This window comes from Balaenoptera acutorostrata, chromosome 2 (assembly GCF_949987535.1).
Source record: "Balaenoptera acutorostrata chromosome 2, mBalAcu1.1, whole genome shotgun sequence".
Lineage (NCBI taxonomy): Eukaryota > Metazoa > Chordata > Mammalia > Artiodactyla > Balaenopteridae > Balaenoptera > Balaenoptera acutorostrata.
Window position 1 is genome coordinate 66636213 of NC_080065.1, and position 26142 is coordinate 66662354.

General features: G+C 41.6%; 1 protein-coding gene across 2 annotated transcripts in view; it reads left to right on the forward strand.

Annotated features, from left to right (window-relative positions):
* CMYA5 (cardiomyopathy associated 5) overlaps nt 1-25007 on the forward strand; it is a 119956-nt gene extending 94949 nt beyond the window's left edge. For both annotated transcript variants that reach the window (XM_057540266.1, XM_057540267.1), the window contains exons 10-13: nt 15332-15465; nt 16744-16843; nt 18972-19145; nt 24057-25007. In XM_057540266.1, the coding sequence (XP_057396249.1) occupies nt 15332-15465; nt 16744-16843; nt 18972-19145; nt 24057-24303 (655 nt within the window). In that variant the 3' untranslated portion in view covers nt 24304-25007. The remainder of the gene's footprint in view (nt 1-15331; nt 15466-16743; nt 16844-18971; nt 19146-24056) is intronic.
* The last annotated feature ends 1135 nt before the right edge of the window (nt 25008-26142 follow it).

Genomic DNA, 26142 nt, shown 5'->3' on the forward strand with positions numbered 1-26142 from the left:
TAGCCGAGCAGTTGCCTCCATTCCATCATCCTCACAGAAGACACATTTGCATTTTTTGGTGTGTGGGCACCGCGGCTCTGTCCCAGCAGTCGGCCCCTACTGGGCTTGGGGGTGGGCGGGAGTGACAATCCCCGGCTTGTGTGCGGGGGCTGAGGGAGCTCCTACTCACCCTTTCCTGTTTTTCTTTGAATGCTCTCCTCAGGTTGGGTGGGCTCAAAACACTTTCAAAAATTTTCCACCGCTCTGCTGTTTCCTCAGCTGTTCTGTCTCTCCTGTGTGGAAAGAAGTCAGCAGAACTGTGGGTGGAGGAGGGAAAACTGAGAGAAATATAGTACAGGGCTTAGCTGTGTAGGCTGTGCAGAAAGAAGCTGTGTACTGAATGACAAATCTGTGAGACTCAATACGCCAGAGAAGTGGTTGGTAGTGAACTTCCTGCTCCCCAGCCCCAGCCAAGACTGTGGGCAGGGAGACCCTCCCGGGCCACCCTCCCTGGGAGCCTCCCCAGGGTGGGTGGGGCTCTGGGTGCTGGACTCGTGAGCTCCTGTTCTTCCTGCTTCTAGCTTTTGGGGTTACACGTGATGGGACAGGATCAGGATTGTCTGTCACAGCTGGGTATTCTAGCTGAGGACGACTGCCACTTTGTCCATATAATAAGGACAAATAAGGGTGAATTTCCTAATGAACTTAGTGCCTAAGCAGGAGATGAAGAATCCCGGAATTTTTTTCTTTTTAAAAAGTTTTTACGAAGCTTTCAGCTGGAGAGGTGAGGACTGACCATACGGTCAAGCGCAAATGATTTGACCTTCTCCACAACCTATGGGTAAAAGAGGCAGTCATTCCTGCCCCGTGCTTGCTTCACAAGGTGACAGGAAGGCCAACTGACATGACTGGGGGAAAATGCATTGAGTAATTAAGAGGTAATAGACAGTCTTCATATGGTATTGTTTTCCTGACCCAAGTTGTAATATTCCTCTTCAGGGAGCCCTTGGGAGAGGGAGTTACCGGAAGATAATCCATCCCCCGCTCCCACTGAAATTCTTGGCATTCAGCTTTTTCTAAATGAATTTTCTTCCCAAATGAATCTGACTTAACTTGGATCATTTAAAATCCTATACACCTCCTGGTTGTATAGTAAAACCTCAGTCAGTTTTTCAGTGGAAAAACAGCCTATTCCTTCACTTCTAACTTATGATCTGTCAATTTCCAAAAGTATTCCAGTTCACAGTAAAAGACCCAGGCATGCTAGAGCCACCAAAAACAACCCTGTAAGAGCAAGAGCCAGATAATGCAGAAGGAGGTTGTATCAGAAAGCATAGGTTAAGAACAGTACCTCAACGGAACATGCAATTTAAATATGAACTTCCTGGCAGCTGAAGTGAAAACAGGAGAGTGGAGGAGAGAGCAAGAGGGAGAAAGAAAGCGATTACATAACTCATCTTTTTTTTTTAAAAAAAGGAAACACAGCACTTCACTAAGAGAGACACTTATATTTCTTGACATTCAGTCCTAAGATGAATTTTTCACGTAGATCTTTATATAAGGGCTATTGAACAAGATAGTAGTGATTGTCTTTAAGAGCAGTTTTACAAAAGATGCAAAAACATTCCCTATGTAACCATGTTTTAAATGGGCTCTGAAAGCACAATGTTAAATCGCCATTCTGTGTAGGCAGTTCTATGGGACCTCAAGTAATTGTCCACCTATGTGACCTTTGAGTGGTAAAGGAGAGCTTAGAGAATCCAGAAGAATGAATGAATGTTACTAGACTCCTGGGATTCTCTGCCTGAAATATAAATGGTATCATTCAAACTTTGGAGGGTAACTAGCTACAGAGAAAACAGAACTCCAGGATCCTTCTGCTGGAATCCTTTGGCTCTCTTTGATTTTGTGAGAGATTCTAATTACAGGAAAGCCTAAGTTCCGTGGGTCAGCAGGATTCAGCCCTCATGTTATGTTTCTATACTATTATGAACTAATAGTGATGTTTAGTTAACACTGAGTCTCATAATATCCTCATTTATCAAATGAAAAATAGTCCTGTTCAAAAATTTTTATCTACCAAGTTTAAAAAAAAACCCGAAAGTCAGTATATAAAGAATTTTCTTCTTAATCTTGATTTAACCAAAATTTTTCATCTTAAACAAAAAAATTCCATGTTTATGGTTAGTTAAGGTTTTATAAATGGCTTCCAATCGCTAAAACTATCTAGTTAGCTGCTCTTGTATTTCATGTTGTATATGTTCTCATGGATTTTTCTTCTTTTTTCCTGTTTCTCCTGCGCACCCCTTCTCACCCCACACTATCTTATGATTATGTTTTTCAAACCTAACTGATCACAGAAAAACAACTGGGATGCTTGTTAGAGTTTATATTCACGGGCTCCTCTTAAGAGATTCTGATTCAGAAGGTCTACTGTGCCCAGGCAGGTATGGGGAACACTACTTTACTAGCTGATCCCCATAGGGCCCAGCAGTGTGCTCCGTTCACAGTTCACATTAAATGGTGTTGATTGACTGGCTGAATGTTGGTGCTGCCAACAGTAAGAGCCCACTGTGTTTTTAAAAAACAATTCATACTTAGCCATCTGTTGTGCACTGCAGTGACAGCACCAACTGTAGGCTGCTTCTAGGAGTCATGGCACTGGGTTCCTCCATATTGTTTGTACACATGCTGCCCCCTTTTCCTGGGAGAAAACATGTTTAGATCCAGGTATTAGACATGGCAGTGCAGAGGATAGCCACTGCTTGTGGTGACCAGCCCCTCAGCTTACCTTGAGCACATGTACACCCCTTCCTTCCATCCAACACAAATTGTTGAATTATAAAATTCCGAGAGAAGTTACTTTACAGAGTTCCAACTAATGTTTGCATTTTGCAAACACGTTCAGCCAACTCCTGAACTTGTAATATAGCTCTACAAGTAAATTGTTTAATTAATTTTGGATAGATAATACATACATATGGTACAAATTCAAAAGATACAAAAAGGAATACAGTGAAAATTGTCTCCCTTCTATCTATATTTCATTTACTTAGTTCTCCTCCCCAGAGAAATTTACTGTTATCTGATTCATATTTATCTTTTAAGATAGTCTGTGCATACACAGCATCTATATTTTTTCCACAAATGGTAGCATACTATATATATTTCTACCACCTTACTTTTCTTGTTTAAAAATATTTCCTGGTATCTCATATCAATACAAAAGGAACTGCATCAGTTTCTTAAAAAACAATTCCATTGTAGTCTAAGACTATAATTAATTTATTTGACCAGTTGAGAGGCACTTAAGTTGTTTCCATTCTCACAAAGAGTGCTGCAGAAAAAACTTTGTGCATATATCATTTCATACATATGCAGGTATATCTGTAGGATAAATTCCTAGAAGTACCGTGATTGGTTAGAAGGTATGAACATTTTGAATTTTGATAGATATTACCAAATTTTCTCCATAGAGGCTGTAACTGTTTACACTCTGGCTAGCAGCATATAAGTGTGCTTGGTTCTTCATACCTTTGCCTACACAGGGTGTGATAAAACTTGACAGTTTGATAAGTAGAAAATGGAATCTTATTATAGTTTAATTGTGCATTTCTGTTATTAGGTTGAACATCTTTTTGTCTGTTTCAGACCCATGTACTTCCTTTTCTATAAACTGTTCATTTCCTTTAACCATTTTTTCCTGTTAGAGTGTAGTATTTATTTCTTATTGATTTGTAGAAGCTCTTTGTTTTTTAAAGAACATTAGCCTTCATCTATGATATGAGTTGCAATTTAAAAATTTTTTGCCATATGTTTTTTTTTTGGCTTAAACAACAGATATTTATTTTCAATTCTGGAAGCTCAACATCCAAGATCAAAGTGTCTGCAGAGTTGATTTCTTCTGAGGCCTCTCTCTTTGGTTTGTAGGTGACTGTTTTTTCTCTGTGTCTTCGTATGGTCCCTCTGTGTCTGTCTGTGTCCTAATCTCGTCTTCTTTTTTTTTTATGCATCTTTATTAGACTATAACTGCTTTACAATGTTGTGTTAGTTTCTGTTGTACAACAGAGTGTATCAGCTATATGTATACATATATACCCCATCTCCTCCCTCTTGAGCCTCCCTCCCACCCTTCTAGGTCATCACAAAACACCGAGCTTATCTCCCTGTGCTATGCAGCAGCTTCCCACTAGCTATCTATTTTACATTTGGTAGTGTATATATGTCCATACCACTCTCTCACTTTGTCCCAGCTTACCCTTCCCCCTCCCTGTATCCTCAACTCCATTCTCTAGTAGGTCTGTGTCTTTACTCCCATCTTGCCCCTAGGATCTTCATGACCTTTTTTATTTTTATTTTTTTACATTCCATATATATGTGTTAGCATACAGTGTTTGTTTTTCTCTTTCTGACATTCTTCACTCTGTATGACAGACTCTAGGTCCATCCACCTCACTACAAATAACTCCATTTCGTTTCTTTTTATGGCTGAGTAATATTCCATTGTATATATGTGCCACATCTTCTTTATCCATTCATCTGTTGATGGACACTTAGGTTGATTCCATGTCCTGGCTATTGTAAATAGAGCTGCAATGAACATTTAGGTACATGACTCTTTTTGAATTATGGTTTTCTCAGGGTATATGCCCAGTAGTGGGATTGCTGGGTCGTATGGTAGTTCTATTTTTAGTTTTTTAAGGAACGTCCGTACTGTTCTCCACAGTGGCTGTATCAATTTACATTCCTAATAACAGTGCAGGAGGGTTCCCTTTTCTCCACACCCTCTCCAGCATTTACTGTTTGTAGATCTTTTGATGATGGCCATTCTGACTGGTGTGAGATGACATCTCATTTTAGTTTTGATTTGCATTTCTCTAATGATTAATGATGTTGAGCATTCGTTCATGTGTTTGTTGGCAATCTGTATACCTTCTTTGGAGAAATGTCTATTTAGGTCTTCTGCCCATTTTTGGATTGGGTTGTTTGTTTTTTTTATATTGAGCTGCATGTGCTGCTTGTAAATTTTGGAGATTAATCCTTTGTCAGTTGCTTCATTTGCAACTATTTTCTCCCATTCTGAGGGTTGTCTTTTGGTCTTGTTTATGGTTTCCTTTGCTGTGCAAAAGCATTTAAGTTTCATTAGGTCCCATTTGTTTATTTTTGTTTTTATTTCCATTTCTCTAGGAGCTGGGTCAAAAAGGATCTTGCTGTGATTTATGTTATAGAGTGTTCTGCCTATGTTTTCCTCTAAGAGTTTTATCGTGTCTGGCCTTACATTTAGGTCTTTAATCCATTTTGAGTTTATTTTTGTGTATGGTGTTAGGGAGTGTTCTAATTTCATTCTTTTACATGTAGCTGTCCAATTTTCCCAGCACCACTTATTGAAGAGGCTGTCTTTTCTCCACTATATATTCTTGCCTCCTTTATCAAAGATAAGGTGACCATATGTGTGTGGGTTTATCTCTGGGATTTCTATCCTGTTCCATTGATCTATATTTCTGTTTTTGTGCCAGTACCATACTCTCTTGATTACTATAGCTTTGTAGTATAGTCTGAAGTCAGGGAACCTGATTCCTCCAGCTCCTTTTTTCTTTCTCAAGATTGCTTTGGCTATTCGGGGTATTTTGTGTTTCCATACAAATTGTTAAATTTTTTGTTCTAGTTCTGTGAAAAATGCCCTTGGTAGTTTGATAGTGATTACATTGAATCTGTAGATTGCTTTGGGTAGTATAGTCATTTTAACAATGTTGATTCTTCCAATCCAAGAACATGGTATATCTCTCCATCTGTTGGTATTATCTTTAATTTCTTTCATCAGTGTCTTATAATTTTCTGCATACAGGTCTTTTGTCTCCTTAGGTAGGTTTATGCCTAGATATTTTATTCTTTTTGTTGCAGTGGTAAATGGGAGTGTTTTCTTAATTTCACTTTCAGATTTTTCATTGTTAGTGTATAGGAATGCAAGAGATTTCTGTGCATTAATTTTGTATCCTGCTACTTTACCAAATTCATTGACTAGCTCTAGTAGTTTTCTGGTAGCATCTTTAGGATTCTCTATGTATAGTATCATGTCATGTGCAAACAGTGACAGCTTTACTTCTTCTTTTCCAATTTATATTCCTTTTATTTATTTTTCTTCTCTGATTGCTGTGGCTAAAACTTCCAAAACTATGTTGAATAAAAGTGGTGAGAATGGGCAACCTTGTCTTGTTCCTGATCTTAGTGGAAATGGTTTCAGTTTTTCACCATTGAGGACGATGTTGGCTGTGGGTTTGTCATATATGGCCTGTATTATGTTGAGGAAAGTTCCCTCTATGCCTACTTTCTGGAGGGTTTTTGTAATAAATAGGTGTTGAATTTTGTCGAAAGCTTTCTCTGCATCCATTGAGATGATCATATGGTTTTTCTCCTTCAATTTGTTAATATGCTGTATCACATTGATTGATTTGCATATATTGAAGAATGCTTGCATTCCTGGGATAAACCCCACTTGATCATGGTGTATGATCCTTTTAATGTGCTGTTGGATTCTGTTTGCTAGTATTTTGTTGAGGATTTTTGCTTCTGTGCTCATCAGTGATACTGGCCTGTAGTTTTCTTTCTTTGTGACATCTTTTTCTGGTTTTGGTATCAGGGTGATAGTGGCCTCGTAGAATGAGTTTGGGAGTGTTCCTCCCTCTGCTATATTTTGAAGAGTTTGAGAAGGATAGGTGTTACCTCTTCTCTAAATGTTTGATAGAATTCGCCTGTGAAGCCATCTGGTCCTGGGCTTTTGTTTGTTGGAAGATTTTTAATCACAGTTTCAATTTCAGTGCTTGTGATTGGTCTGTTCATATTTTCTATTTCTTCCTGGTTCAGTTTTGGAAGGTTGTGCATTTCTAAGAATTTGTCCATTTCTTCCAGATTGTCCATTTTATTGGCATATAGTTGCTTTTAGTAATCTCTCATGATCTTTTGTATTTCTGCAGTGTCAGTTGTCACTTCTCCTCTTTCATTTCTAATTCTATTGATTTGAGTCTTCTCCCTTTTTCTCTTGATGAGTCTGGCTAATGGTTTATCAATTTTGTTTATCTTCTCAAAGAACCAGCTTTTAGTTTTATTGATCTTTGCTGTCGTTTCCTTCATTTCTTTTTCATTTATTTCCGATCTGGTCTTTATGATTTCTTTCCTTCTGCTAACTTTGGGGTTTTTTTTTTTTGTTCTTCTTTCTCTAATTGCTTTAGGTGTAAGGTTAGGTTGTTTATTTGAGATGTTTCTTTTTTCTTAAGGTATGATTGTACTGCTATAAACTTCCCTCTTATAACTGCTTTTGCTGCATCCCATAGGTTTTGGGTCGTTGTGTTTTCATTGTCATTTGTTTCTAGGTATTTTTTGATTTCCTCTTTGATTTCTTCAGTGATCTCTTCGTTATTAACTAGCATATTGTTTAGCCTCCATGTGTTTGTATTTTTTACAGATGTTTTCCTGTAATTGATATCTAGTCTCATGGCCTTGTGGTCGGAAAAGATACTTGATACGATTTCAATTTTCTTAAATTTACCAAGGCTTGATTTGTGACCCAAGGTATGATCTATCCTGGAGAATGTTCCATGAGCACTTGAGAAAAATGTGTATTCTGTTGTTTTTGGGTGGAATGTCCTATAAATATCAATTAAGTCCATGTTGTTTAATGTATCATTTAAAGCTTGTGTTTCCTTATTTATTTTCATGTTGGATAATCTGTCCACTGGTGAAAGTAGGGTGTTAAAGTCCCCTACTATGACTGTGTTACTGTCGATTTCCCCTTTTATGGCTCTTAGTATTTGCCTTATATATTGAGGTGCTCCTGTGTTGGGTGCATAAATATTTACAATTGTTACATCTTCTTCTTGTATTGATCCCTTGATCATTATGTAGTATCCTTCTTTGTCTCTTGTAATAGTCTTTGTTTTAAAGTTTATTTTGTCTGATATGAGAATTGCTACTCCAGGTTTCTTTTGATTTCCATTTGCATTGAATATCTTTTTCCATGCCCTCAGTTTCAGTCTATATGTGTCCCTAGGTCTGAAATGGGTCTCTTGTAGAGAGCATATATATGGGTCTTGTTTTCGTATCCATTCAGCCAGTCTGTGTCTTTTGGTTGGAGCATTTAATCCATTTACATTTAAGGTAATTATCGATATGTATGTGCCTATTACCATTTTTGTAATTGTTTTGGGTTTTTTTATTGTAGGTCTTTTCCTTCTCCTGTGTTTCCTGACTAGAGAAGTTCCTTTAGCATTTGTTGTAAAGCTGGTTTGGTGGTGCTGAATTCTCTTAGCTTTTGCTTGTTTGTAAAGGTTTTAATTTCTCCGTCAAATCTGAATGAGATCCTTGCTGGGTAGAGTAATCTTGGTTGTAGGTTTTTCTCCTTCATCACTTTAAGTTTGTCCTGCCACTCCCTTCTGGCTTGCAGAGCTTCTGCTGAAAGATCAGCTGTTAACCTTATTGGGATTCCCTTGTGTGTTATTTGTTGTTTTTCCCTTGCTGCTTTTAATATTTTTTCATTGTATTTAATTTTTGATAGTTTGATTAATATGTGTCTTGGCATGTTTCTCCTTGGATTTATCCTTTATGGGACTCTCTGTGCTTCCTGGATTTGATTAATTATTTCCTTTCCCATATTAGGGAAGTTTTCAACTATAATCTCTTCAAATATTTTCTCAGTCCCTTTCTTTTTGTCTTCTTCTTCTGGGACCCCTATAATTCGAATGTTGGTGCGTTTAATGTTGTCCCAGAGGTCTCTGAAACTGTCCTCAATTCTTTTCATTCTTTTGCTTTATTCTGCTCTGCAGTAGTTATTTCCACTATTTTATCTTCCAGGTCACTTATCCATTCTTCTGCCTCAGTTATTCTGCTATTGATCCCTTGTACATAATTTTTAATTTCATTTATTGTGTTGTTCCTCACTGTTTGTTTGCTCTTTAGTTCTTCTAGGTCCTTGTTAAACGTTTCTTGTATTTTCTCCATTCTATTTCCAAGATCTTGGATCATCTTTACTATCATTATTCTGAATTCTTTTTCAGGTAGACTGCCTGTTTCCCCTTAATTTGTTAGGTCTGGTGTGTTTTTACCTTGCTCCTTCATCTGCTGTGAGTTTCTCTGTCTTCTCATTTTGCTTAACTTACTGTGTTTGGTGTCTCCTTTTTGCAGGCTGCAGGTTTGTAGTTCCCTTTGTTTTTGGTGTGTGTCCCCAGTGGCTAAGGTTGGTTCAGTGGGTTGTGTAGGCTTCTTGGTGGAGGGGACTAGTGCCTGTGTTCTGGTGGATGAGGCTGGATCTTGTCTTTCTGGTGGGCAGGTCCACGTCTGGTGGTGTGTTTTGGGGTGTCTGTGGCCTCATTATGATTTTAGGCAGCCTCTCTGCTAATGGATGGTGTTGTGTTCCTGTCTTGCTAGTTATTTGGCATAGGGTGTCCAGCACTGTAGCTTGCTGGTCGTTGAGTGGAGCTGGGTCTTGGCATTGAGATGGAGATCTCTTGGAGATTTTTGCCGTTTGGTATTACATGGAGGTGGGAGGTCTCTTGTGGACCAGTGTCCTGAAGTTGGCTCTCCCACCTCAGAGGCACAGCCCTGACTCCTGTCTGGAGCACCAAGAGCCTGTCCTCCACATGACTCAGAATAAAAGGGAGGAAAAAAAAGAAGGAAAGAGAGAAGAAGATAAAATAAAATAAAGTTATTAAAATAAAAAATAGTTATTAAAAAAAATTTTTAAGTAACAAAAAAAGAAAAAAGAAAGAGAGAAAGAAGAGAGCAACCAAATCAAAAAACAAATCCACCAATGATAACAAGTGCTGAAAAGTATACTAAAACAAAAGAAAACAAACAAAAAAAACCGGACAGACAGAACCCTAGGACAAATGGTAAAAGGAAAGCTATACAGACAAAATCACACACAGAAGCATACACATACACATTCACAAAAAGAGAAAAAGGGGAAAAAAATATATATGTCGTTGCTCCCAAAGTCCATCTCCTCAATTTGGGATGGTTCGTTGTCTATTCAGGTATTCCACAGATGCAGGGTACATCAAGTTGATTGTGGAGATTTAATCCGCTGCTTCTGAGGCTGGGGAGAGATTTCCCTTTCTCTTCTTTGTTCGTACAGCTCCCTGGGGTTCAGCTTTGGATTTGGACCCGCCTCTGCGTGTAGGTCACCTGAGGGCATCTGTTCTTCGCTCAGACAGGATGGGGTTAAAGGAGCAGCTGCTTCGGGGGCTCTGGCTCACTCAGGCCGGGGGGAGGGAGCGGTACAGAGGAGGCGGGGCGAGCCTGGGATGGCAGAGGCCGGCATGACGTTGCAGCAGCCTGAGGCACGCCATGCGTTCTCCCGGGGAAGTTGTCCCCGGATCACGGGACCCGGGCAGTGGCGGGCTGCACCGGCTCCTGGGAGGGGCGGTTTGGAGAGTGACCTGTGCTCACACACAGGCTTCTGGTGGTGGCAGCAGCAGCCTTAGCATCTCATGCCTGTCTCTGGGGTCCGCGCTGATAGCCGTGGCTCGCGCCCGTCTCTGGGGTCCGCGCTGATAACCATGGCTCACCCCCGTCTCTGGAGCTTCTTTAAGCGGCGCTCTGAATCCCCTTTCCTCGCGCACCAGGAAATAAAGAGGCAAGAAAAAGTCTCTTGCCTGTTCGGCAGCTGCAGACTTTTTCCCGGACTCCCTCCTGGCTAGCTGTGGCGCACTAACCCCTTCAGGCTGTGTTCACGCCGCCAACCCCAGTCCTCTCCCTGCAATCCGACCGAAGCCCGAGCCTCAGCTCCCAGCCCCGCCCGCCCCGGCGGGTGAGCAGACAAGCCTCTCGGGCTGTTGAGTGCTGGTCGGCGCCAATCTTCTGTGCGGGAATCTCTCTGCTTTGCCCTCCGCACCCCTGTGGCTGAGCTCTCCTCCGTGGCTCCGAAGCATCCCCCCTCCGCCACCCGCAGTCTCTGCCCGTGAAGGGGCTTCCTAGTGTGTGGAAACCTTTCCTCCTTCACAGCTCCCTCCCACCGGTGCAGGTCCCATCCCTATTCTTTTGTCCTGTTTTCTCTTTTTTCTTTTGCCCTACCCAGGTACATGGGGGGTTTCTTGCCTTTTGGGAGGTCTGCGGTCTTCTGCCAGCGTTCTGTAGGTGTTCTGTAGGAGTTGCTCCACATGTACATGTATTTCTGATGTATTTGTGGGGAGGAAGGTGATCTCCACGTCTTACTCTTCCGCCATCTTAAAGCTCCTCTCCATACGTATTTTTTAATGTTAATGTTAGTTTAGTTCTACTTTCAGGAGGAAGTATGCAGTAGGGAATCCAACTTTATTTTTTCTACTATGGCTATCCCGCTGTGCCAGTAAGAAAACCCATCATTTTCCCTTCTGATTTGAAATACTTCCATTATTATGTACTAAAGAACCTATGTATTTGGCTCTATTCCTCACCTTTATAATCTATTCCATTGACCCATCTATTTATGCCCTAGTACCATGCTGTTTTTATTATTATAGCTTTATAATTTTAGAATTCATGTAGGTTAGGTTGCCCCCTCATGACTTCTTCTTTTTTTTTTTTTTTTTGCTATTTGCTAGTTTATTTTTCATATGATCTTTAGAATCAGACTGTGTAGTCAACTCTACTGCCCTGCCCCTGACAATTTGGTATTTTTAGAGATCATGTTAAATTGATAGATTAATTTAGGGAATATTGCAATTTTTGTGATGTTGCATTTTTGTACCCAAGAACTGATATGCCTTTCCTTTTAGGCAAGTCTTTTGTGTGCTTTCCTTCAGTACCATTTTCAAAAATATTTTTCATATAAATCTTATATACTTTTGTTATGTTTGCCACTATTCTAAATAAGATCTTTCTTTTGCTTTATCTTCTATCTAGTTGTTATTTGTATATGAACAATTTTGATTTCTTATATTAGTTTCACATCTAGCTATTCCACTAAATTCTGAGGTTTTTGTCTGATTTTCTTAGGTTTTCTAGATAGCAGTCATATCATCTGCAAATGGTAATAATTTTACCTCCTACCTCCCAATTTTTTTTAAGCTCATGTCTGTCTCTCTGACTTAATGGGAATGCTTTTAGTATTTTCCCGTTAAGCATTAAGTCCCTAAAGGTTTTTTCTTCATAAAGATCCTTTTCAATTCCCATGTGAAATATCAATAATTCTTGCCCCATTGTCTATGGTTAGTTGTGGCAAACTTTTCAATCATTCCTTGCAAAAATTAAAGACGGAAAGGGCTCAGGCTAGAGAGGCCTTTGTTATATTGGACAAACATCAGCCTCCTGGGGGCTTCCACTCGTTTCCTTCTGAAACAGCAGAAGAGGAGACCACTCTCATTTACATTGCAGCCCTTCAGACTTCTGAGGAGACAGTGGGTCTCCTTTGAATCATTTCTCTCTGCCTTACAGCATTGGAGTTTAACAAATGTCCTTTGTCCTACCAATGAGGAAGCCAAGAGTCCTTTGAAGACCTGCTGGGTGCAGAGCTCTGTGATCAAACCCCACAGCATGCTTATGCCCTACCAGCAATCAGCTAATTTGCTGTGTCAGGGTTCCTAGATGCTTCCTTGTCCTCACATTCCCGGAACCTCCACCTATAAAGCCTTCCCTTTCCATTGCACTATGATACTTGTAAGGAGGATCCCACACTTATGACCCAAAGTGAGACCCTTTGAGTCAAATTTCTTATTGCCTTTTGAATTTCATTACTGGCTCTAGACTTCTAACATCGTCAGGTTAGTCACATTATTGATAAAGCTGAAATCTCTTCTTACCTAAGCATCAACAACTTGCTGTGGTTCCACTTGCTGTCTAATCACTTACCTCAGTTCGGATATTCTGTGAATTTGAACTCTACTCCAAACTATGCAAAACTTATTATAACTCATGTGGTTTCAGTTGCAATTATGACAAGTTTTTGGTTTTGAAATAAAAAATATCATAATCTATGGAAGAGTGCCACTCTTCAGATTTCAAATTCCAAAATTTTTGAAGTTTTCATTTGGCTAAACAGCAGGGACAGCTGACATGAAGGCTTTTATGACATTCAAGTGAGGTCAGACAATAAATAGACATGGAAATGAACCATTCATAGCTGAGCTTTTTTTGCTTTGTTCTTGGTGCTTGAGCATAAGACAGAAACTTATAAACAATAAAACTATCATATTTCATATTACTTTCATTTTCATGCCTGGTGCTTTTATAGAGTCAGCGAGGGCATTAGGCATATTTGTCACGTCTGCATGACATGTTCACGCACTGAAAGCAGATCTTATCCCATATATTGGCTTCTGTACCATGTAAACTTTTATTCTTTAAATGACTAATAAGACATAGCATACAATTGACTATATATATGGAATTTCCTCCTTGACAGACTTCATAAAATTTAAGAGCAAAACTTACCCCAAAAACAGCATCCTTGGCATTTAACAATTGCATTATCACAAAATGAAACCCATATGTTCTGTCCAGTTTTTAGAGATGAAATTTCCTCACCTCTCCTTGTCACTTACCCCTCAAGCAGGGACAGGGCCTGGGCACATGATAAGTGATCAATAAATATTTATTTGATGAGTGGATGAAGTCTGAAATTCAGTTCAGATCTGAGTGTGCTTATTGAGACAATAAGCTTGTTATAATTAATGTACACTGAAAACATCTCTTCAGTCATCAATGCAAATAAGATCAGCAATACATCTACCCCAGAATAATAATCTAGATATTAGTTGGGAAATGCATTCTCAGTCATAGGACCTGGTTTTTTTTGTTAATAAATTGAAGCATTATTAGTTGTCAGTGGACATATGGCTCAATCCATGCATTCTCCATGCATCTAAAGATAGTACTCTCTGAGGACCTGCTCAGGTGGTAGGTTCTGAAATAACAACCAGTAAGGTTTGGGGAGTTTGTACTGACCTTTTCCAGATGCAGGCAATAAATAGCCAATATACAAATAGACCCAGGCTTCTCCCCTCCCTGCCCCCTCCTGCTGAGGAACACACTGTGAGTTTTCTGTGCTTTTAGACATGGGGCTTTGATGGGGGAGGGACTGTTACTCTGTACAGATTTCCTGCTTCTAAAAAGTCTAAGTTCTTCTGTTTTCTGGGTCAATGATACTTTTTCCTTCTCCTGGTTCTCCATGGTATTCTCTAAGGTAGGTACTGAGAATGAAGTAAGTCAACAGAAGTAGAAATAACCTGAAAACAAAAATCAATCTGAGAATGAACACTGACCACTCTTTGATTCTAATGACTTTGTGTACCTTCATTAATAATAAAACAAACACAAAGAAAATAAAAAACAAACAAAGCAAACAAACAGATAAAAAAAACCCCGCATCTCCCTCTGAGAATGAACTTGAAAGCTATTGTACTATTGTTTTCAATGACTAGTATCCAATACACATCTAACAGGAACAGGATTCTGATTCTTTAGTACTCAGATTAGGACTTCTTTTATTAGCAAGGAGCCTAACTTGTAACTCTCTCCAAAGCCTCTCCAAATGGAGGCTAAAAGAAAGAGCACTTGTATACTTTATTTGTATAAATGCTCTAGGACATGATATCAAGCAGATACAAGAGAATGGAAAAGAGGCACAAAAATTATTCCAGCTCATTGGCAAGTTCAGAGCTCCAATCTTCAAATCCAACAAGTCCATTTGTGCTTAAATGGTTGGGCTGTTACAGTGTTCTTGCCAAGCCTGCTGCCATTTAGATACCACGACCAGCACTTTTCTTTTAATGTAAATGGGAGGTTTAGGAACAGCAGCTTTGGGGATTTTATTTGGCAATTAGAATTCTCTTTTCTCTCCAGGATTAAGTTTGCTCTAAAGGATATTGTCTTCTTTAGAGATCTTCAGTTTCTATAACTTGGCTGGCTTTGGCATGATGACCATGTACAAAATCAACACTCACCTTAAGTTTTCCACTATTCAGGATCTGTCAATGAGATGGTGTCTTTTGCATTATAGATTGGTTTAATATCTTAATCCACAAGTGCCCTCTCAGCCAAAATTTGATAAAGAAAACAATATATGCTTGGGGACTCATTAACCACAAAATTAGTCTATTTTCTGAATTAAAAAAAAAAGTTTGGTTGGCTCTATTGCAAAGAGCATTCTGGAAGGCACAATATTGGACAAAAGTTGACCAAGGTAGAAATGATTTGATAAAGTAAACTTAGTGGACAATGGCCATTTTATAAAATCTGGCTTGCTAACTCAGTGGTCATAAAAAGGGAAAAATAAGTGATTTGTTGTTAATAAAAGATGTTCATTCACTACAGGATTGAAATATGATGAGTTGTTTAGCATATAGGGTTATATTGAAAATTATTATTTTCCCTTCATATTTAGATCTTTCTCTGGAATTAAAGGACTCCAACTGAAAGTTAACCTCCAACCCAATGACAATTACTTTTTCTACGTGAAAGCCATCAGTGCATTTGGGACAAGTGAACAGAGTGAAGCTGCCCTCATTTCCACCAGAGGTACCTTCTCCTTTGCACACAGAGAACTATTTCCAAGCATTCCCATTCCTTCCCTTCTACAACCCAGAGAAGATATCCTAGAGGGCCACTTCTTCACGCTCCCAACCTGCTGGCAGGGCTAGGTTTTTGGCATGAGGACCCAAGATTGGCCAAAGGTCAAGGTGTTTCTTTTGTTTTTCTGGTTTAAGACATTCTCAACCTTGGCCACCCATTAGCAATCAGTCCAGGTGCTTAAGAAAATACTGATGTGGGGATCCCACTCCTGGAGATCCTGGTCTAAGTTACCTGGATATGGGCTCTGACAAGTGTTTTAAATCTCCTCAGATGATTCTTGTTTGGTTCACAATGTGCTATAGTTTGTGGGTATGTTTTGATAGTGTGTGTATGTTGGGGGAAGAGTAGGATGAGGATATTCTTATTTTATTACACTGTGAACTCTATGAACAAGCTTCTAGTCTTATTCTTCTGTTTATTTTCCATGCCTAGCACATGGTTTGTGCCCATTCATGTTTGTTGAATGAATGAATGAGTGAGCAACTCAAGAAAGTGATGAAACTGTTCAAGGGCATTTTGGGGAAAATACCCTTGATGGTGCCAACAAAAAAAATGCAAGGCTGTTCTCAATTATTGTGAAAAGAAATGAGGAGTGGAAAAATGATCATTTTATTATCTTACGCTAGACCCAAAGATGGCAAGATTGAGGGTGACACATTACGTGATTTGCTTAACCAGCAAAAACTTGTGCACGCACCTTGGGTGTGATGTGGTTAGGGCCAGCCTGATGTTTATAAAGCGAGGACATGAGGGCTGTCTGTCCAGAAGTGTGTTCCCTGCAGTCCCAAATGGTGCCTGTACCATCCACTGTTAGAACCACTCCTGGAGGTTAGACCAGTGCATCTTCAAACTTCAATGTGCGCGTGAATCTCCCAAGGAGCTTGTTAAAATACTGATTGTGGTTCAGGAGGTCTGGGGCAGGCCCGAGATTCTGCATTTCTAACTAGTTTCCAGGTGAGGTAGGTAGGTGCTGCTGGTGCAGGGAGCATACTTTGCATAATAGAGTGAGCGCTAGTACGGGAGAAGCACACCAGGTGAGGTGACCAGCCACTGGCATTCACTAGTCCTTATCATGGATGAAATTTTGCTGTGGATCTGAAAACACTGAGCAGAGGATTTTGATGTTAGAAGCAAGGGAGACTACGATCTGAAATGCGGGGCTTGGCCCAGGGATAGCGCTCGACATTGCAGTCATGTTATAATCCTATTTTCTAACTACAATAGGAACGAGATTTCTCCTGCTGAGGGAAACGGCTCACCCCGCTCTGCAGATTTCCTCAGATGGGACGGTGATCAGCTTCGCTGAGAGGAGGCGGCTGACAGAGTAAGTAGGAGAACAAAGCACGAGATGCCTCAGCAGGAGAGTCTTCTGAGGGTGTCACCTCGGTGTGGCCTCACCTGAGCACATTCTTGGTTTAGTGCACATGCCTGGCATGTGTGATATCGAGTGTAAATTGGTACACACACATACAGTTCAGTTATGGTTCGTTACTAGGGGGAAAGTGACAGAGATCGTTCAGACTTGTAGCAAGTGTCAATATCTTTATTGGAAATATAAGCACAGATGGTTTTGTTTAACACATAGGCTGTTTTAAGGTATTATCTCTGGTTCAATGAAAAAAGAGCCTGGGTTAATTCTTCTATTATTTCAACAGCAAACCAGATTTTGAATCTATCCACTTGAAAAGGAATAGAGGAGAATGACATTTTGTTGAGTTTCTGGTTCTGGCCACATGCAGGACTTTCAGGATCTTGCCCACCCCCCCACCCCCCACCATCCCCCAGAAGCTCCCACAAAAGGAAGCAGCAAAGTAAAGAAATCCGAAAACTGAGGGCACGGTGGGGAGATTGCTCTGCAATTTGCCTGCACTCTCTCGTGCTTATTTTGAGGGTCAAAATGGTCAAATGGGAGAAAGCACGTGAAAGGCTTTTGAAAACTGTAACCCATGTGAAACACGCTGCTGTTGGCACTGATGCGCCCGGGGTGCTCTCACAGTATAGCCCTGAGCCTACCAACGGCGACTTGTGCTGTTTTCCTCTCAGGCTGCTATTCATCTGTCAGTAGCTCAGCTCAGGTGTTACCAGCTCCTGGAAATGACCAAGCCTTTTCTGGGCCCTGGCACCCTTTGATCTTATCCGCAGAAAGGTCTGAGCTCTGGTGGAGTCGTTTGTCAGATGCTCCATTTTGACTAGTCCTCAAGCAACAGCCTCGTCTTCCGCCTCTTTAATCTCCAGAATCTAGCCTGGGGCCCAGAACACTGGAGATGCTAAACGTGTACAAATGAGTGAATTCAGGGGAAAAAAAGATTTAAGAAATAGATTGGGCTTTTCTGTCTCTTTTGGATTTCTCAGAAGAATCAAAGAGAAAAGAAATAGATTGGAGGTTGGTAAGAGTTCATAGATAATAACTGATGATAATAACTGTAATGTATTTGATAGAATTTTATTTATTTATTATTAATCTGAAAATTAGCTCATAAATATCAGGCAGCTGGGCTTTGCTCCAGAGAGCAAGGACCCATCAGTAGCTCCCTCTCTGAAATGAGGTTGTTGGGTAAAGACACGAGAAAATGAAGTACATTCCTTTGCATTAATCACTTTCTCATCTGTTGAAGGGGAGAGGGAGAGGGTGCTGACTGAATATTAACGCTGCTTAAATTAAAAATGCTTCCTTGCTGTCTCAGCCATTTCAAAGCAAAATTGAGTAATTCATGCAAACAAGGTCACCCATCCGCAGTGGAAAGCGCTTTGGTTCACTTCACCATGTCTGTTACAAAAATAGCTGAGATGAGACAAAAAGAGACCTTTCGACAACCTCTCAGGTGTACCTGCTACCATCTAAAGAGGCCAGAGTCCCAAAGACTGTTGACCACAAGCCTCTGCAGAGCGCAAGCATTACACCTGGTTCATCCAGGTGTAACTCCGCTCTGCTCTGGCCTCCCCAGACCACTTGCTGTTCAGGAGCAGCACCTTTTTCGGTCTCTGTGCCCAGGAAAGTCAGCAGACACTGGAACTCATTGTGAGAGAAGGTTTTAGAGACTCCTTTTTGTGTATGTGCAAGTTTTGGAAGAAAACTTTGCAAGTCATGCTCTCTTGGAATTCTCCACCTGCCTCCCTTATACTTCCTCACTCTCTTTGAAAGCAGAGATTGTGCCATTTCTTTTTATCCTGCCATTATTCTAATTATTTCCTGGTTCCCAGTCCCTCCAAGAGATGCTATGTGTAATACATGTGTGTTGAGTGTGGCAGTAGAAATGCGTTAAATGCATGTTGATGGTTTGGGGAATTCTGTGGCCATCAGGTCAAGGTCGGGGGCACAATGAACAATGAATGTCTTTAGTCAAATTCCAGCAGTTTCCAAGGATAGAATCCTGCTTAAACTGTGTATACATTTATGAATGTTGGTGTTTATGAGATAAAGCCTGGCAATTCCTGATCAACTTTGCCTGCAGAATCCCATCAGTGCTGGGTGAGGAGCTGCCTGCCTGTGGCCAGCACTACTGGGAAACCACTGTCACAGACTGCCCAGCCTACCGACTGGGTGTCTGCTCCAGCTCGGCGGTGCAGGCCGGTGCCCTGGGACGAGGAGAGACCGCGTGGTACATGCACTGCTCTGAGCCGCAGAGGTAAGCCGGAGCCTGCCCCTCCCCACTTAATCAAAGTGTCATGCGTTGATGTCTAGGCAGAGGGCTCTGAGGGACCTAATAAATAACCTACCTCTCACTTCCCTGCCCAAGTTCTGAGTCAGCTAAGAAAACAAAAGACTCAACTATTTGGAGATTCAACTACTACTCTGATTACTGAGGAAGCCGGTTTTAGAGAATGTGGTTCATATGTGAAAGCAAGAATGTTTCTTATATCGCACCCTATTAATAGACAGACTTGTACCCACTCAGAGCCTTGGCCAGGCCACCTTCCCATCCTGTGGGGCAGAGTAGGTTCCTGGAGAAGGATGTGCATCTCCTCAGGAAACTCGTCAGGAAGAGTTAGGGAAACACATGCATGGCCAGTTTTTCCTTCAGAGCTCACCCCAGGGTGGGGAGAGACCACAAGGGTAAGGCCGAAAGGGCTCCCTCCACAGAGGAGTCAACAGGACTGAGGAAGAAGTAGGTCCCCAGTACCACCCCCCTACCCCACCGCCGTTGGTCTATATTAAGGGTTGGCAAACTATAGCCCAACAGGCCAAATGTGACCTGCTGCCTTTTTTGTAAATGCAGTTTTATTGGAACACGGTCAAGCTCATTTGTTTACATATTGCCTATGGCTGCCTTTGTGCTACAATGGCAGAGTTGACTAGTTGTAATAGAGATTGAATGGCCCCAAAGCCTAAGATATTTACTATCTGGCCCTTTACAGACAAAGTTGACTAACCTCTGGTCTATATTATTAGTGTTACTGACCTGGGTTCTTGGACTCTTTAATCAATAGAAATTGATAAGAGGCCAGACGAGGAATGCAAGCCAGGCTTTATTGGGACTCGTGCTGCAGCGGGAGAGAGCGAAAACAAGTAATAGGTACCCACGCTCACTCCCTGAGGGGGAGTGAGCTGGTCTGTTATATGGGCTGAGGGTAGGGGAGGATTGTTGGGTGGGAGGGGTGACTTAGGTGGTCCGCCCACCCCCTTGGCGGTGCAGTGGGCACGGATCATGCGCAGTACCCTGCTTTTGCTCCCAGCACCTCAGAAGTGGCAGTTGGGTTTTGGCCTTTTTGTATCTTGTTGTTCATAATTTGCCCCAACTGGACATGCATGCAGTTATTTTTAGTCCTTTATAGTTTCTTTGTATTTTGTTGCTCAAGAAGACATTTGTCCAGGTGCAAGTGCTGCAGTAAAGGGTCCCAGGTCCCAGCCTGTCTCATTAGTATTGTTTAATTGCTTGATGTGAAAAAGCTGTTAACCTGTGTTAGATAAGGCGAGCATGTTATGAACTGAATATGCGCACAAGATAGTCTAATAAAAGAGCATGAGACTGGAGCCAGGAACCTGATTTTAGTCCTGGCTCCATTCTCTACTAGCCTCCTATTGACTACTCACCAGAAGTTGGTTAATCTAATGAGCAGATCTGATGTGCCTCGTCTGTCTTGTCAGGGGACAGTGATGCCTGGTCTGCTACATTTTGGGGTTGTGAGCATCACATGAAGTCAGGTACAAGGAAGAACTTTGAAATCGTAAAGAATCAAATGTGAGGAATTATTCAAATGTAATGCTTAAAAAAGGAAGCAGTGCTCGCAAGTTCCCAGAAAAAGGCCCACAGATTGGGATTTTGCATATTTCTGGCTGCACATCTCTCCCTGCATCCTACTTGACAGAGTTTGATTCTCTGACATGGTTCATAAGGACACCATCTCCAAGAGCTATTTAAAGTCACATGCCATCAAGGCAGAGCCATGATGATTAATTGATATTCAGCCTCCTCCTAGAGCTGAAAAATCATTCAAACCCAGAGTTTATAATCGGTAGACTTAGAGCTGGAACTAGGTATTGATTTCATGAAAATCTCCTTAGACACTTGAACCCTTAAGAACCCAAACCAAAGACGAGAGTCCAATACAAAGTTCTAGACTCTAGAAAACAGAACTGTTCATTTCATTCAGCAGGTTCAACAACTTTGGTCTTTGGCTCTTGTGGGCCCAGGGTAGGTTCTGTAGATTCTGGGAGGAGGAGTGTGCTGTGTGTGGTCACTGCACAGAGAGGTCAGGTCTTAAATGCCTCATTCCGTGTTGCAAATTAGAGCACCCTGGCCTTCAGGTTACTGAGAGTACTGCTATAGCAGACCCTCCTGTGTTTTTCCATTTTTCTCGCTTCTTGATTTAAACCAAGCGGTATTACTCTTGATTCTACTTGCATCAGGCTTTAAGATGTCACAACTGGATAGGAGAAATGAAGAGAGTCTAAGGAGAAAGAATCAATGGTATTTCATCCTGTCTGTTCCTAACTTACTTCTCCAGTTCAAGGCTTTGTTTCCTTTACTAGTTTCATCCACAGCCAACATGCCTGTGCTCTTCTTCCAGTCTCCACCCACTCCAAGCCATTCTATGTGTCACAACTGGCAAATATTTCTCAAACATCATTTGCATCACGTCCTTTCCTTTTCTGCTCAAAAATCTACAAACATCTACAGCGGTGTCGACACTCAGGTGGGACCACAGTGAAGGGGGGAGCCAGGAAGAATGTGGCCAGGCTGGAGTATGAGGAGTCCTGAGGCGAGTAGCCACCAGGGTGGAGAGGAGTCTGGGCTCATTCTAGGCCATCAGTGAGATTCACAGGGGTGGTCCACCCAGGTGGGAAACCTCGCACAGGTAGTTCCAGGGTCACGCAGATGTCAAGAATCAGGCTTCTGGATGACCTTTGTTTGAACAGGGACCAGCAGTCCAAAGGATAGGGAGAGAGTCAGGCCGCAGCAGATAGGCTTGGTTTCAGGCCAGAGTGCAGGTTGGAGAAGGAAGTGATGTGCTCAGTAGAAAATGGAGGCAGAAACAAGACAGGGCGAATTCCAGGCCCTGTAGAACTGGTGGGTCCAAGGCTTCAAGGAATGTCTTTCCCTCCTTGACCTCCATGGTAGCGATTAGCTCAGGGACTGACCAGGGCTGGGCCTGTGGGAACCGGGGACCTTCCAAGCAGGGTAGGGAAATGGCTTATATGGGCATTCAGAACCCTCTAGACCAGTGCTGTGCAATCACACATTCTTCAAAAGTAGAAAAATGGTGTCATATGTGGCTCTTGAGCACTTGAAATGTGGTTAATAGGACTGACGAACTGAATTTTGAATTTTACTTTTAATTTTAATTTAAGTGGCCACATGTGCCTGCTGGCTACTATATTGGACAGGGCAGGTCTAGAGCCTGGCCTCTGACTTACCTACCCAGGTAATATCCTCAAAGTCATTCACATGTCCCCTCCTAACCCGTCAATCAGACGGTGATGTTCTCCATGACATACAGGTTTATTCTGCCACCTCATCACTGCTTCTGCTGCCCCGACGGCTTGGATCACCTTCTCCCTTTTTTCCCCATCCAGTCCTGACCATTCTTCTTTGGCTGAATGTGAGCCCATCTGCTCCCCAATCCCCTTTTGTAAGAGCCCCAGCCTGTTCTCCATCTGTTCTCCAAGGATGAAGTTGGGCAGCCCAGCAACAGCCCACTGCTGTTCTCCATCATTGCCACCTGCAGCCTCTGTGTGCTTTACAGGTTCTAAAACTTCATAATGTTCTGCCATATTTCACATTAGCAAGGCACTGAAGAGGTCCTTTATCATTGTGGAAGTCTCGCTTACCTTCCATCCCCGTGAACCTCTGCCCTTTCACATGAGCTTCATTCAGCGAGGAAATTGCTAACTTGCCATTTCCTAAATATTCCTGCACTCAAGCTTCTGGGCCTTTAAGAGAGATGTCACAGGTCTTCAAGGTCCTTGTCCTTCTCAGCCACACCAGAGTCACCCAGTTTCTCCGGCCCCAGTCTGCCCAGTGTCACTCCCACCCTCAGACCTATCATATCCACAGATCTGTCCCTCATCTCTTTTCTTCTCTTCCATCTCTCATTTATTCTCTTCTCCTGCTTTCAGGGCTCCACCCTCTGTTTCTAAGATTACCAGGAGAAAACTCCCACCTTGTGTTACTTTTTTGCATAGAGCAATTTAACTTCTTCTGTTCAGCAATTTCTCCTTGCTAGCCTGGCCTTGAACCTTTCCTTTCACAACTAAACCAGGTCCATTAAATGTGTAAGGAAACACTTTACCAATCTGTGCTCTAAGCTGGAGTCTCAACCCCAGCCCATGTTTAAGTCATCAACAATTTTCGTTCCTGCTCCGCAGAGTATGGGTTCCCTGGGGGCAAGGACAGTATGCTATGGTCTGCATATCCCCCAGAGGTGCAGAGGTCTAGCAAAGTACAGGACACACAGATATGCCCAATGACTACATGTTGAACTGAATTTGTTTGAATTGAAGAAAGAAATCAAAGGCAACCCCCCTTGGCTGTAAGGGTGCAGAAAACACTGAGAAGATGAAAAGGAAAGTTGATTTGGGGCAGTGGGAGTGTACATAAGATGAAGTTGGGCAAAAATAATGAAATATTTCTTAAACTTCATAAAGGTCCTTATGTAAGTTACTTACAAAATTTTTAAATGGTAAAATTAATACACTTTATGGAAGGCAAGCCCGCGGTACTTTTTAAAGTACATAGCAGCCTCAAAGGAGTTTTATTCAAAAGAATGACATACCATGAATGCGGTAGTTAAAACACGTGGGCAGCTGGGAAAGAATTAAAATGTTGAGAAAAATCACAAGGGAGGCATATGTTGGTTATTCTGGGACTGCCTCCTAATGTAGAAGGAGCAAAATTATTAAAAATACGTGTCTGTTGGGAAGAGCTATGCATTTTAGCATCTAGGAGGGATCTGGTTAAAGTATTTGGGACAATGTTATTGCAACTCATTGTGAATTGAGGTGAACAACTGCAAAATCGGTTTTCTCCAAGTGATTTTCTTTATCATGGTCCTTCAAGATTTCCAAAGTTTTCAATTCCCATTCCATTCCATTTCAGATACACATTTTTCTACAGTGGCATTGTGAGCGATGTCCACGTGACGGAGCGTCCCGCCAGAGTGGGCATCCTACTGGACTACACCACCCAAAGGCTCCTGTTTATAAACTCTGAGACTGGACAGTTGCTCTTCATCATCAGGCACAGGTTTAATGAGGGCGTCCACCCTGCCTTTGCTCTGGAGAAACCCGGAAAATGCACTTTGCACCTGGGAATAGAGCCCCCAGATTCTGCAAGGCACAAGTGATCGTTGGTTTTTAGAGTTTGCAAGAACAAAATTCAAATGTGGGGGTTCCGTGGTTCTTTCCTGTGGGTGCTAGACATTATTCAAAACGTCTTCTGCACATTAGCGCTAGTAATAGCTCCATGCACCGTGGTCGGCACGCGAGCAAAACCACCAAGAAAACTGTGACTTTCCAGAGCATCACGTGAGTAAAGAGGATGGAAAAAGCAGCCTCCGTCTTTTGGTTTATATACGTTTGAGTTTTTCCCTAAGTTAAAAGGATTTATACCTGACTTGGGAATCAAAATAGTGAAATGGACTCCCACCTGTTTCCCTGGTAGAAGAAATCCTCAGATAGACAGGTCTGAGTGAAGGGAAGGTTGTGCTGGTGATACATCTTCTCCGACAAGAAACGCTGCCCTTTTCCACAAGAAAAATGTCACCTCACCTCACTAAAGGATGCGGAGTCCCAATCAGCAGAGAAAGTGTTTTAACCATTCAAAGCTGATAACGAACTCTTTTGTAATCATTATATACTGTAGAACACGAGTCTCTTTTCCCTGAAATTTTAAATGTAGAAAAGTGCTAGATATTAGAAATTTCCATTTTGTTAAATAAATGGTTAGAGTCTATAAAACAAAACATGTTATGTGAACTTACTGCATGTGACTTGTGAGTCTGGCATCTCTGGACGGGACAAACTGCGAATAAAGAGCCATCACGCTGCAGTGGGTTGTGCTACCGCTCATTTTCATGGGAGAATTTTACACATGTATGTTTTAAAATCGAAACATTTTCAGCCTATAGTTACAGACAACTACCAGAAACTGAGAATCTCTTTTTGCTAAAAATAAAATGGTGGGTCATTTTTAGATATTGTATTGAAATCTCTCAAAATCTTCCTAAAATATGTGTGCAGAGTTGATAAATCTAGAATGCCATGTTGAGATGATTGCTCTTGTTCTCCATAATATAAATATTTTGATCATACTTACAGATTTTTTTTTAACATTATCAATTCAGTTGTTTTCTTACATCAAGAGACAGTGTCCTACTTTTGGCATATATCCTGAAATCCATTGTTTAATAGCTAGCGTACCCAAACTGGATCTGTAACTGCATTAACAGAGCGCCTTCAAAGCCTTCATCATCCTGCTTTGAAATTGGAGCAGCTGCTGGGAAGAAGGGTACTTAGTGAAACAGGAGGAATAACTTGTTGCTTTATGGGAAACACTATCTTCAGTTTTTTCAAAGCTTAAAAGTGTTAATGAGGTTCTGACTGATCAGCAACCCACGGTCATTATTACTTTTTTTGCTGGGAATATAGTGTAATTCAAAACAGTAACAACAGTGGCAGCAACCACATGGAATTTAGAATTTGACTCAGTTAGCGTTCCTCCAAAAGTAGATCTCAAGGTAAAAATTTAGCATGGGTTCTTTACACAGGAGGTGTCCGAGGAAGCACGTGTGAGGAAGTGGGGAAAGTGAGACAGGAAGGGGCGAGAGCGGATGAAGGACATGTTTTATGGGTGGGTTATTACACTGTGAACACCTGGGGCTCGCTCATGCTGGGGGGACCCCCAGAAACCACTCAGAACATGCCAGAGGCTGAAATGTAAGTGCTCCTCTCCAACCCCAGTTGGTTGAGCATTGCCCCAGGGGACCCTAGGGGACATTAAATTCCCTTTCCCTGCCTTTCCAGGTTGTGTTCCTTGCAAGTTCCTGTGGTCACAAGAAAACCCTCCAAGGGCACAAGAAACATAAGTGCCTGACAGTTGACAGTGGGCTGACAACCCTCTAATACAGCTGCTGGTGCACTCAGGTGAGCTGGGGCGAATGGGACAGGACACCAGCAGCGCCCAC